The following is an 11,739-nucleotide window of genomic DNA, read 5'->3' as shown; positions in this document are numbered from 1 at the left end:
TGCGCACGGAGCTCTGTGGAGTGGAGCCTGCGGGCCGTGAATTCTCCGGGCTCCGCAGCCGGGGGTTCTTCTGCTGCGCTAGCGCACACTCAGCTTCTCGTAATTGGTTAAAATTTCTAGCGAAATCTCTTTACTGGTCTCTGTTGTCATTTGTCTGAAGCAAACAAGTGCTTGCATCTCATCTCTCCTGTGAGTTGCCTTTCTGTCCTTAGATTTTGGGGGTACTTGGTTGCCTTGTAGCCTCAGCTCTCTGAAGGGTTCGTTTTGCAGATTATCCAGTATTTCGTTGTGCTGGGTTGGGAGCGAGACTCTTTTAGCATTCTTTATCCTAAATGGAAGCCGCCTTCTATTTTTTTTCCTTAGTAAATTTAAAAACTTGGAACAATTTTGGATTTATAAAAACAGAATGAAAGAGCCCCTGGAAAGGGAGAATAGACTTGCAAGCTACATATCCTATACGGTGTTCATTTCCAAATATACGAGGAACTCGTACAATCATTAGCAAGAAAACTAATAACCCCAAAATGGGCAGAAGGCGTGAATAGACATTTCTCCAGAGAAGACACACGGAGGCCCGACAGGTGTATGAAAAAGTGCTCTGTGGCATCAGTTGTCAGGGAAATGTCCGTCACCACCAGTGAGTTGTCTCCTCACACCTGTCAGAATGGTTGTTATCAACAAGCCACAGGATAACAAATGTCAGCGAGGATGCGGAGAACCGAGAACCCCTTAGCTACTGTTGCTGGGAATGTAAATTGGTGCCATCATTATGGAAAACAGCATGGAGGTTCCTTAAAAGATGAAAACTAGAGCCACCATGTGACCCAGCAATTCCACTTCTGGGTACATATCCAAATTGTGTGATTATCATCTTGATGAGAAATCTGCATCTGCATGTTCACTGCAGCAATATTCACAGTAGCCAAGCTAAATGTCCATCAAAAGATGAGCGGATAAAGGAAATACGGTATGTGTGAACACGTGTACACAGTGGAATATTTTTCACCCTCCAAAAAAGGAAATCCTGTCATTTGCACCAACATAGCACAAGAAAACCTTCACTTATTGAAGTATTATCAGCGAGGTATGACTGCAGGTAGTCGCAGTGTAGAATTTGATGAATTTTGCCATATGTAGAGCCCCATGAAATTGTCACCACAGCTAGGACGATGGTTACCCATTTCCTCCGCAAGTTTCCTCCTGCACCTTTGTACTCGTCCTGTCCCAAGGCGATCCTTGGTCTGCTTTCTGTTACTGTAGATTAGTTTGCATTTTCTAGAACTTTATATAAGGGAATCATACAGTCTGTACCCTTTTGGGGTGCGGGTCTGGCTTCTGCCACTCAGTGTAATTATTTTGAGTTTCGTTCGTATTGTTTTCTAAGTTAGATGAAGATTGGGTTCTAAAGGCTATCTTTCTGGATGATTAAAAAGCTTATACATTTGCATGGAAGTTGAAAATGCAGAATTTCAAAGCCCCATTATATCTGTTTTCAGATGAGACTGTGGAAGAAATTGTTCTTATGTGTGTCTAATGAAAAAAATTGAAGCCTGACAAAGGTTCATTAACCCTTTTCTCATTAAAAAAAGGCGTGCCTCATTAAGTTAACGTCACGCATAGGAATGCTACATTTTCTAGAATTTGACTTTTTTAGCGATCGAGAATCACTATATTTTGTAAATGGAAACCCCTACTAAAAACAGAATGCTATAAATAGAACGATGTCTATTGTTTCCAAAGACTATCAGTACATTAGAGCGATGCGAAAATAATAATGGAGCGAGATAGTCTATGGCAGCCTCTAGGGGCCATGTTAGGACCGGGATCCGGGCCTTACCCCTGGGTCAACGCTGCAGCCGCCAGCACCACCGGTGACCAGGGCAAACAGGGAACGGGTGACCAGGCCCACAGCTCGTTTGGAGAAGGGAGTGCTGTCCTGGCTGTGCGGGTGGGTGGCACTGCCTGGCCCTGCCCGGAGTCCGGCGAGGGTGGGCGAGAGGGACATGATCCCCACGAGCTCTTTCTGTCCCTTTGCTTCCTGTGTCCTGTTCGTATTTGAAACGATTTGATGAGTCTTGCTTTGTCTTTTGCTACCAAATACGTTGCCGTAGTTTATGTGACTCGGTTCTAAAGTTAGGCGTTTTTCACGGTGTAGTTTTACTTTCTGTTTTTACTTTCCCAAGCAGATAAATGTAAAAGCTTACACTGATTGATTACTTAGTAAACGTCCAGCTTGGTATTCTCCTTTACTTAGAAGTACATTATTTTAATTTATGAAGTGGCTTACAAATCGAGTCATTTAAGGTGTATTAAGGGAGCTCTATAAAATACTACTGTGTGATTTGTGAAATGTGAACACTTGCTACCTTTTATATTGTGGAAATTTATATATGGTTTTCCTCAAATAAGATGTGCTTAGGAACACAGCTGTCTAAAATATGCGCCTTTTAAAAAGTCATTTTGCAGAACTTAGGGAGGATAAAAGCCCTTTTGTTAATTGAGGTTTTGTATGAGTCAGCATTTCATAGCCAAATTTTTATTTAGTGACTGTTAGCATGTAATTAGAAATGTTAGATTCTTAATGACTCACCTACCAGTGAATGTAGGACTGCATTTTAAATATAGTCTGTGTTAAGACTTTATTGAATTTTTGCATTTTGGTGGTTCTGCTTGAAATAAAGATCATATGTGAGTGAACGTATTTTTCCCACCATAGGAAATACTCCCGTAGCATGAATAGGGTTAACGTTGGTAGGTTAATCGCAACAGAAAAGCTCACATAAATAAACCAAACTCTGTTTATGCTTCACAGATGTACCTTGTGATTTTTCCAGAGGGAACAAGGTATAATCCCGAACTAACAAAAGTCCTTTCAGCTAGTCAAGCATTTGCTGCTCAAGAAGGTAAGTAAAAATTTGACTGTAATTGAAAAAATAATTTTTAAAGATGACTTTTAAAATTTTTGTTCCTAGAGAAGATATTTGTTTCATAGTAATTGAAACGAATGAACCTGTTTATTCCTTGAAAGAATGTACGCATTACCTCTTAGGACATGAGGTTTCTTCTCATTGATCACGTGTCTGTTATTACGTACATCTGAGAGATTAAATTCGCATTCTTGCTACAGCACATATTTTGGCGCCATGGATTTAGGTAAAAGTCTATCTGGGAACATGGTTTTGCAGATCAGCCTCTTTCTACGGTTTGGGTTCTGCATGGTAGTGCGTGTTCTGATCTGCGGGTCGACAGCGCTGGACCGGAATCCAGATCTGGTGTTCATTCACTGTGCGGTTGCCGGCTGCCCAGCGTGGTGAGCTTCCGTGTCCTCGTGTCTTAAAAACATACTTCGCGGATCTGCCTAAATCCGTGTAAGAATTGAGTTCGAGGGTGTGTGAAGTTCCCGCTGGAGACGAGGAGACGCAGCCGCTTCGCAGCACTCGGAAGCTTCCTGCGTCCCCAGTGATGAGATTTAGAAAACTGGACGACTAGCACACTGGAGCAGGCGATTCAGTTAAACCCAGTTGGGCGGTGAACGTAAAACAGTGGCTCTGCTGTGTCCCAAAGGCGTCTTTGAAGATTGACTGAATCAGTGACCCCAGGGGCTCACTGAGCGAATGCCTGCGTGCTGGCGTGGAGCCAGTGTCTGCACGGTGCTGCCGCGCGCTGTGTGCGACCTGTCACCGGGCCGCTCCTGCCCACGTGCGGCTGGCGCAGCCGGGCACGGGGATTTCTAACTTCACTTGTTTTCAGTTAGTTCGTTGTGCCCCGACGTGAATCCACCCAGGAACTGAGAGATCTGAAACGGTAACAGCCTTTTCTCTGCTTACAGTTCTGCGCTGTGGCGGGGCTCAGCGGGAACAGCGCCCTCTGTGGCCTCTCAGTCCCCCGCGTGTGGGTGGACGCTTGGCTGGGGCCAGAAAGTCCTGGGTGGTTTTACTCGATGTCCGGCCGCAAAGCCCTGGGTGGCTTTACCCGGATGTCGGGTGGCAAAGCCCCAGGTGACACCAGCAGCCTGCTTGCGTTGGCTGTATCTGCTAGGAGTAGCTAAGCTTCTCCCAAGTTCTTTACGACCTTTCCTCGTGGGATTTATCAGGCATCTCTGTACCGCCACTGTGTCGCCTGAGACAGACGGGACCGCCGCTTGGGGCTGCGTTTTTATAACCGTGGACAGTTACTTTATTTCTTTTGCTTCATCGCCTTGTTTCTAAACCAGGGATTATGGCATCTCCTTCGCAGGGCTCCTGGGAGGTTCAGGGACATCACGTTTGCAGAAAGCAGATCGGAAGGCCGACTCTGTGTGTTGTTCTAGACCATTTTATATAAGGGACTTGAGACTCCAGGGATTTCCGTATTTGCTGGGGCCCTGGAACCAACTCCCTACGGACCTCAGGGGAGGGCTGAAGATTTTTGTGGAGTCAGAAGTTACGTTTTTTGGTCACGTGGGGGGATTGGCGACTTAACCCTCACTGTTCGGGGATTAACTCTGTGTGTGTGTGTGTGTGTGTGTGTGTGTGTGTGTGTGTGTGTGTTCCTATTTAAACATTGGCATATGCTTTTAATTGGGTGAAACAAATATATGCAAATAGATTTATTTTCTGTGATTTATTTATTCAGAGTCATAATTTTAATCCAGGTTTCATGGCCTGTATCAGTCACCTAGGCTTCCATAAGAAGATGTCATAGACTAGGTGGTTGTCTACGGCCATGCCACACTGAACACGCCCCATCCTGTCTGATCTCGGAAGCTAAGCAGGGTCGGGCCTCGTTAGTACTTGGATGGGAGACCACCTAAGAAGACCAGGCATAAAAATAAAAAAATAAAGGATTATAAGCTGACAGGGTCCTTGCAATCTGTGAGGTCAACCAAGAGTTGCCTCGCCTTAAAAAAAAAAAATAGACTAGGTGGCTTAAACGAGATTTTCAGACAATTTTCTCACGGTTCTGGAAGGCGGAAGTCTGAGCTGCAGGTGCCAGCATGGCCGGTTCCCCGAGAATGCTCCTGGCGCACAGTGGGCTGCCTTCGTGCTGCGGCCCCACCTGACTCTCCTCAGGGCGCTCACACACGTGTGTCTATCTCTTCCTTTTTTATAAGGACACCAGCTCTGTTGGGTTAGGGCCCCATCATCATGACCTCATTGAATCTTAATCACCTCCTTAAAGGACCCACCTCCAAATATAGTCGCCTTGGGGTTGGGGCTTCACATGAATGTGGGGGAGGGGTGGAGAGATACCCCAGTCCATAACAGGGCCTTAAATTATTTTTCTGTATGTGATTAGATTTAATGCTAATATTTCTCAATTCATCATTTAAAAATCAATTTAAGATGGATGTTTGCCTTTTATTGTTCAATCTTAATTGAGATGACTTTAATATAGCTGAGTTATTTATTTTAAAAAATCCAGAGCAATTTTGTAATGCTAAAACAGGTAATTCTTAAAATAGTATAATAACGATATATATCCTAGCTTTTTAGTCTAATAACATCCCAGTCACCTATAATTGATCAATTACTGGTCTGTCATTTTCTGAATTGTAGCTCTTTAAGTTACCAAAAGGGGAAAAAATTGTTGTATGAATATCTTTTTTTTTTTTTAACGCCTACAGCACCTGGTTTTCCTAGGTGGTCTCCCATCCAAGTACTAACCAGGCCCGACCCTGCTTAGCTTCCGAGATCAGATGGGATCAGGCCTGTTCAGGGCATCATGGCCGTAGATGAATATCATTTTTAACTGCTAACTCTTTCTTTAAATTCTGTAACTGGGAAAGCTGTTGCTGTCTATTAGAAGTTTATTTTCTTGTGACTATAAAAGTAATTATTTCCCACCATACGCAAAGGAAATTGATTTGTGAACAGTATATCTAGAAAAAGTGTTTCCTGTTTTCTTTCCTCTTAGGTCACAACTGAATGAGATTACTTAAAAATGAAAACAAAAGAACTTGTTTCTCCATCTGTTAAGCTAATTTTTCTTCAAGAAAATTGAAACTAATAGCTCTTGTTAGCATGTGTTATGTTTTACTTCAAAACATAATTAATTTTGCTCCTAAAATAACTTTATTTGAATCTGACTTAAGAAACAAATAGAAAAACAAACCCAAACCAGCATTTTTAATTTAAATTTTTAGAAATTTGATGCTCATTTACACGTTTAAGTCATTAAGTCATTAGCACTTAATGACTTAATGGCTCCAGGTATCTGCTGCGGAGGCATCTCTGGCTTACGAGGTGTGAGTGGTGGGTCCAGGAGCCACCCGGGAGGTCAGGTCACTGGCAGACACTAGATAGTGCTGTGGACACAGCAAATGCCCAGTGGTTTTGAGAGCCTGGTTGGTCCTCCAAGGCCATTTCCACACCATTTGCTTACAGAGTTACATGAAAATAAGTGATGTTACTGTTGACACCTGTCTTTTCACACCCCTCAGCTGCTCTTCAGTGAATTCCTGATAGGCTCCAGCCAGGGTCTGAGTTCTAATTCAGTGTCCTCTAAGTGGTACCCGAACCAGCAGCTTCGGCATAGTCTGGAAGATTGCTCGAAATACGGATTCTTGGGATCCACGCTAGACCTAAATCAGAGATTCTAGGGGTGAGGCTCGGCCTGCCAGATGATTCTGATGTACTCCAAGGTTTCAGAAACCCAGCTCTCACTAAGATTAGTCATGTGTTCAGCGGGTTAGTTGGGTCAGAGTTTTGTGTTTCAGCTAGAACATGTGGATCTAATATTTGTTGGCGAACCTTTATTTTATGCTAAGTTTCATTAATAAAAAAAAAAGTAACGGCAGGTATGTACCCGTCATAGGAAGCGTAGAGACGGGTAGTAGGACGAGGGTCTCTCTGGGCCCTGTAACATTCAGGCACGGCTTTCGTAATTTAAATCTTTCTCAGTTATATGAAGTATCTCATTTTAATGAACTTTCCTTAGAATCATTGTAGGTATTTTGCTTTCAGTGGTTGCTAAGGAACTTGGAATATAATATATCTTCATCTCCCTGAACCTATTGAGGGGAGACCCATAGTGGTCTTTCAGCGTAGCAGCCAGCAAGATGACGTACCCTAGTCATAGAAAACAGGAATTTAGTGATGCACCTGTAATGGCAGGCCAAATACCTAGAGTTTTCATATTATTGAGCAAAAACCCGTTTGGCTCAGCACCGACGTCGTAGCTGTCATTTGGCCGAAAAGGCTCGGAGTCGCACAGACGCGTGTGAAGGCTTCAGCCTTGACACTCGCACGCTCCTGTCAGTGTGAGCGCAGCGCGCAGCCTCTCCTTACGGGGTCTGCACACCTGCCCCGCACACCTTCCAGGCCGCCGCCCCTTTGCCCTTGCTCACGCCCGGCCCCCCCGCTTCGTGCCTCCCTCTCGGCCTCTCTCCAGTGTGCTCTTTTTCCGGTCAGGTATGAGTGAGCGCAGCATATCTTTAAGCATGAGTGGTGTCTTATGTTCTGAGACTGTTTTGTGTCTCTTGTAGGACATTCTACACTCTAGCGATTTAAGTTTATTTTATTGTCTCATTCATCTCTAACCCACGTGTTTATAGTTTCAAAATAGTATCTCGTAAATAGTTACCGAGTAGAAGACGTTCCACACAGTCATTATAAGCTCTTCCTAGCTGCGTGCCTTTGGGTAAGTCGTTATACCTCTCTGAGCCTTAGTGACTTCATTCGTGGGAGTCAAGTGAGATGATAGTACACATATGATGTAAAATTTCCTTCATGGATCGATAAAGGTTTTCCGTCCAGCGTGTTTATCGTTATTGATAATGTTTCCAACACACAGTGCAGCAGAATCGTCCTTACACCAGCCACCACCACGCTCGCCCCTGGAGAAGGGGTGGTGGCCGGGCGGGCAGGCGGGCAGGCGGGCTGTCCTTCCGGAGAGCTGAGACGAGACGAGGCGGAGCAGATGCTGAAATAGGGACGGGGCGGTGGCCACGGGGCGTCCGCCAGCGCAGGGCCCAGGCCTTGCCGTCGCCCCCGGGGCCCAGTCACATGGCGGTGTCATGGGCGCGAGCTGGAGCACTTCGTTGTGAATGCCCGTTCCTCAGTTCTCTTGCTACTGAAATTCTCATCGGTTTTCTGTTATTACATGAAACTGGTTTCATAACAGTGACCCAGAGTTTGCGGATCTGGAGGCCCTCATCCCTGTTTGTGGTTGAGCGCCCCACAAATCAGTGTCCGTGTGGGCAGCAGGAGCCCATGGGCTCGGACTTAGGGTGGCGAGGTGACTTCCGAGCCTCACGGAAGGGCCAGCAGCTGCTTGTTGTCATGGCACGGGTGTCCCCTGTTAGTGCCCTAAGCGTCGGAAGACGACTAGACCGCGCGTTAATAAATCCACGCCGGAGAAATGGGCTTCCTCACGGCGCTGGGCGCCCCCTTAACCCGCCGTGCGCGCCCGGGCCTGCCGCTCCACGAGGGCGCGCTCCCGTCCCGCACTTTCCCGGGCGGCCTCCTCTGAGTTCTGGGCCTTTCTGTGTCGCCAGCGAGTGCCTGTGAACTTCTTCTTCTCCTTGAGCCGGTTCCTCTCTGCCCGTCCGTCACCCAGTGCCCCGGTGTCGTTCTTCCCCGCTCCCCGGCCGTTCCTCCTCCAGAGCTGGGAGAGAACCCCTGGGGTGCGCAGGCTCTGGACCGGGGCGAGAAAGGGTGCTCCGGGCCTTGGAGCTGCTCCCTGCCTTCCTCAGCACGCAGGCCTTTGCGTTAGCGATGGGTGTTCCCGTTCGTTTATCACAAAGCTGATATTTCCAAACCTTTATTAGCACTCATTTTGTTGAGAAATATTACTTTTTGTATTTTTATTTTCCTCCTAACTTATTTGGAGTCTAGTAATTAATTCTTACTGAATACCACAGGGCGATTCTGTGGAACTTTGGATTTAAAATCAAGTGAGCTCCAGTGGCACAGAAGGAAGTAGTAACTAACTTAATTGACAAATAAATGTTTCCCAGCCTGGTACACTATTCAGATTTTTGTTATAAGTTTGTGAATAGATTAAACTGCTTCCGCCCTGGGGACTGAGTCGGGTATGTGGTGTGGGAATCTCTGCCTTTCCCACACCGCTGTGCATTCTAGAAATTCTTCTGCGGGAGGATCCCAGCATACTATAGCTGTTCTTCCTCGTGCAGCTGGTTTCCCCTGGAGAGAGGGAGTAGAAACTCCAAATCAGGCTGTTTTCTAGTCTGTTTTCAGGTCACTTCTTCAGAGAACTACTCTCTTCTGTTAAATCGTCATTAAATAGCCTAATCCAGGAAGAGAGAGGCAGTGGGAACCAGGAAGGAGAGAATGAATTCTTAGCACTAGTAGGAGCACTAATGAAGAGTGATTAAACTGCAGTGTTTTCTCAATTAAAGAAGATTTTTAGAAAGCTTTTAAAAAATGTATAACACACATGCAACTATGTCAGATATACCTGCGAATTGAAATCCTGTGTTCATACAAAAACTGTTCATGTGTAGTTTATATGAGTGTTTGTAGCAGCATTTTTCATAATAGCCAAAGGGTGAAAAAAACCAAATGTCTATCATCTGGTCAAATGGATAATCAAAATATCTATACAGTGAAATATCATTCAACCATAAAAAATAATGAAGTACTGTTACAGGCTACGGCATGGAAGAACCTCGAAAACATTCTAATAAGTGAAAGAAGCCAGTCACAAAAGTCCACAGACTGTACGAGTCCATTCATGTGACGTGTCCATAACAGACAAATCTGTAGGGACAGGAAGTGGATGCGTGGTCGCTGGGGCAGGAGCGGGGGAGGGGAGGGGTGCCGTGTCTGCGAAGGCGCAGGTGTCTGTGTGGAGCTGGAAATGGAACTTCAGTGGTGATGGTCGCCCGGCTCTTTGAATATACTAAGAGTCACTGAATTGTCTACTTGAAATGGTAAATATTATGGTATATGAATTAGATCTCAGTTAAAAAAAAAAAAAGTACCAAGAACCCGGATTCTTGGGTTGACCCTAAAAGTACACAGCCGTATTTCACCTCACATAGACCACATCCGGTCCTATTTCAGGACCTGTAGGCAATGGGGTCGTTTAGGTGATATGTTTGAATAGAACAGAACTTGAAGGACCATGGACTTGGGGTCAGAAATGAGTGGATTGTACTGCCGAATCCAAAGTGTCCATGGGCCATACACGTGGAACATCTTCATATTCCGTCGTGGGAAATGAAGATGATGATATTTGCCCTTGTCAGGGTTTACCAAGTTCAAGGTCAGACTTATCAAGGGCTGACTTTCTGGCAGCTCCGCACGGTGTCTCATACATGTGGATGCTTAATAACTCTCTGTCAAATGCGTGCTGGTTTAAATAGCGTCCTGCGAGAGAGCTTTCCAAACGTGAAGTCCTGTCGCTGCGAGGCCATGTCAGGATTCTGTTCCGGTCTGTGTCTTCCTTGAAATTTAAAAAAAAATATATGCATTCTGTTGCCGAGGTGTTTTGTAACTAATTCGTGGCCACGCTTCTTTTCCAGGCCTTGCAGTATTAAAACATGTGCTGACTCCAAGGGTAAAGGCAACTCATGTTGCTTTCGATTCTATGAAGCATTACTTAGATGCAATTTATGATGTTACAGTGGCTTTCGAAGGGACCGTGGATGATAAAGGGCAGCGGAGAGAAGCGCCATCCATGGTTGGTAAGTTTGTTTCTAATGAAGTCTTATATATTTCAGAATGTGTGATTCATTTTTTAAAAAAATGGCTAAGTCTGCTTCATTACATTTACTTGATATAGTTTCCAAGGGCAAATACTTGACATAATTTTCAGGTATTTTTTATTAATCCATAACAGTTTAAATTGCATTAGTCCTTTTAAATTTGGTATTTTTTGGTTGCCATATTGGGTCCTTAAACTTGCCCATTATCGTTAGCTCAGCTCTTTCCACCCGAAGTTCACACATAAAAATGGGAAGCTACGTAAATCAGAGGAGGGCGTGAGCAGGGGCCTAACCTGGCGACACTCAGGTGCACGCCGATGTCAGTTCCGCCTCGTGTTTTTCATGGGATCATTTTGAAATTTAGTATCATTGACAAGAAGAAAGACAGTTAAGTGTGACTTTTTTTCTAAACATGCTAGGTTTTAAGGACCATTGAGCTGTTGTCTATGTGCATGTCAGCTATAACAAGAAAAAAATAGAATTTTAGGTGAGCAGAATGTTCTCGTAAACATAATCAGAGGCGCTCCTGACCGGGAGAAGTCTAAACACGGTGACGGGCAAACGAGGACTGTGGAGACGCCACCCGGGAGCCGTGACACGGAGGTAGAACCCGCGCGCTCCCCCTGGCGCCAGTGTCTGCCAGAGCGCTGCTGTCCGCAGGGCCTCGCAGGCCGATGATCAGAAGGCGCGGAGGGCAGGTCCCCGGGGCGAGGCTGGGGTGAGGCGGGGGCCGGATGCTGTGCGCCTGGCCACGGTGGAGAAACCAGCCCGGGCCTGCGTCGGGAGTAAGGGGGGCGCGCCCTCACGATGCCTTCAGCAGAGATGGTCGAAGAGGAGGCAGCCGAAGTTTTCTTCATTTTCAATGGAATGTTTTGGAATAGATCATACATCAGACTACACACAGTGAGCGGAGCGGGGCTGGCCTCGCAGCCTGCCCCCGTGGGCCGGTCCCCGTCGCCCTCCAGCACAGTCCTCGGGGACGGTACACGCAGACTGGATGAAGCACACGTTCTGACGCCGCTGTCCCCCCTTCTTAATAAAAGGCAACACGCTGACTCTCTCTCTTCTTTAACTGTTGAAGGAGCTGT

At 45.8% G+C, this 11,739-nt stretch overlaps 1 protein-coding gene and 1 pseudogene across 1 annotated transcript in view; one reads left to right on the top strand and one right to left on the bottom strand.

Annotated features, from left to right (window-relative positions):
* Positions 1 to 11,739, top strand: part of AGPAT5 (1-acylglycerol-3-phosphate O-acyltransferase 5) — a 42,839-nt gene that overhangs the window by 22,323 nt on the left and 8,777 nt on the right. Inside the window, exons 5-6 of the mRNA XM_006914967.3 lie at positions 2,813 to 2,903; positions 10,469 to 10,630. Coding sequence (XP_006915029.1) covers positions 2,813 to 2,903; positions 10,469 to 10,630 — 253 coding nt within the window. The remainder of the gene's footprint in view (positions 1 to 2,812; positions 2,904 to 10,468; positions 10,631 to 11,739) is intronic.
* On the bottom strand, positions 5,597 to 5,715 carry LOC112482264 (annotated as a pseudogene).

The sequence above is a fragment of the Pteropus alecto genome, unplaced genomic scaffold (genome assembly GCF_000325575.1).
Source record: "Pteropus alecto unplaced genomic scaffold, ASM32557v1 scaffold35, whole genome shotgun sequence".
Classification (NCBI taxonomy): domain Eukaryota; kingdom Metazoa; phylum Chordata; class Mammalia; order Chiroptera; family Pteropodidae; genus Pteropus; species Pteropus alecto.
This window is presented reverse-complemented; position numbering and strand designations above follow the sequence as displayed.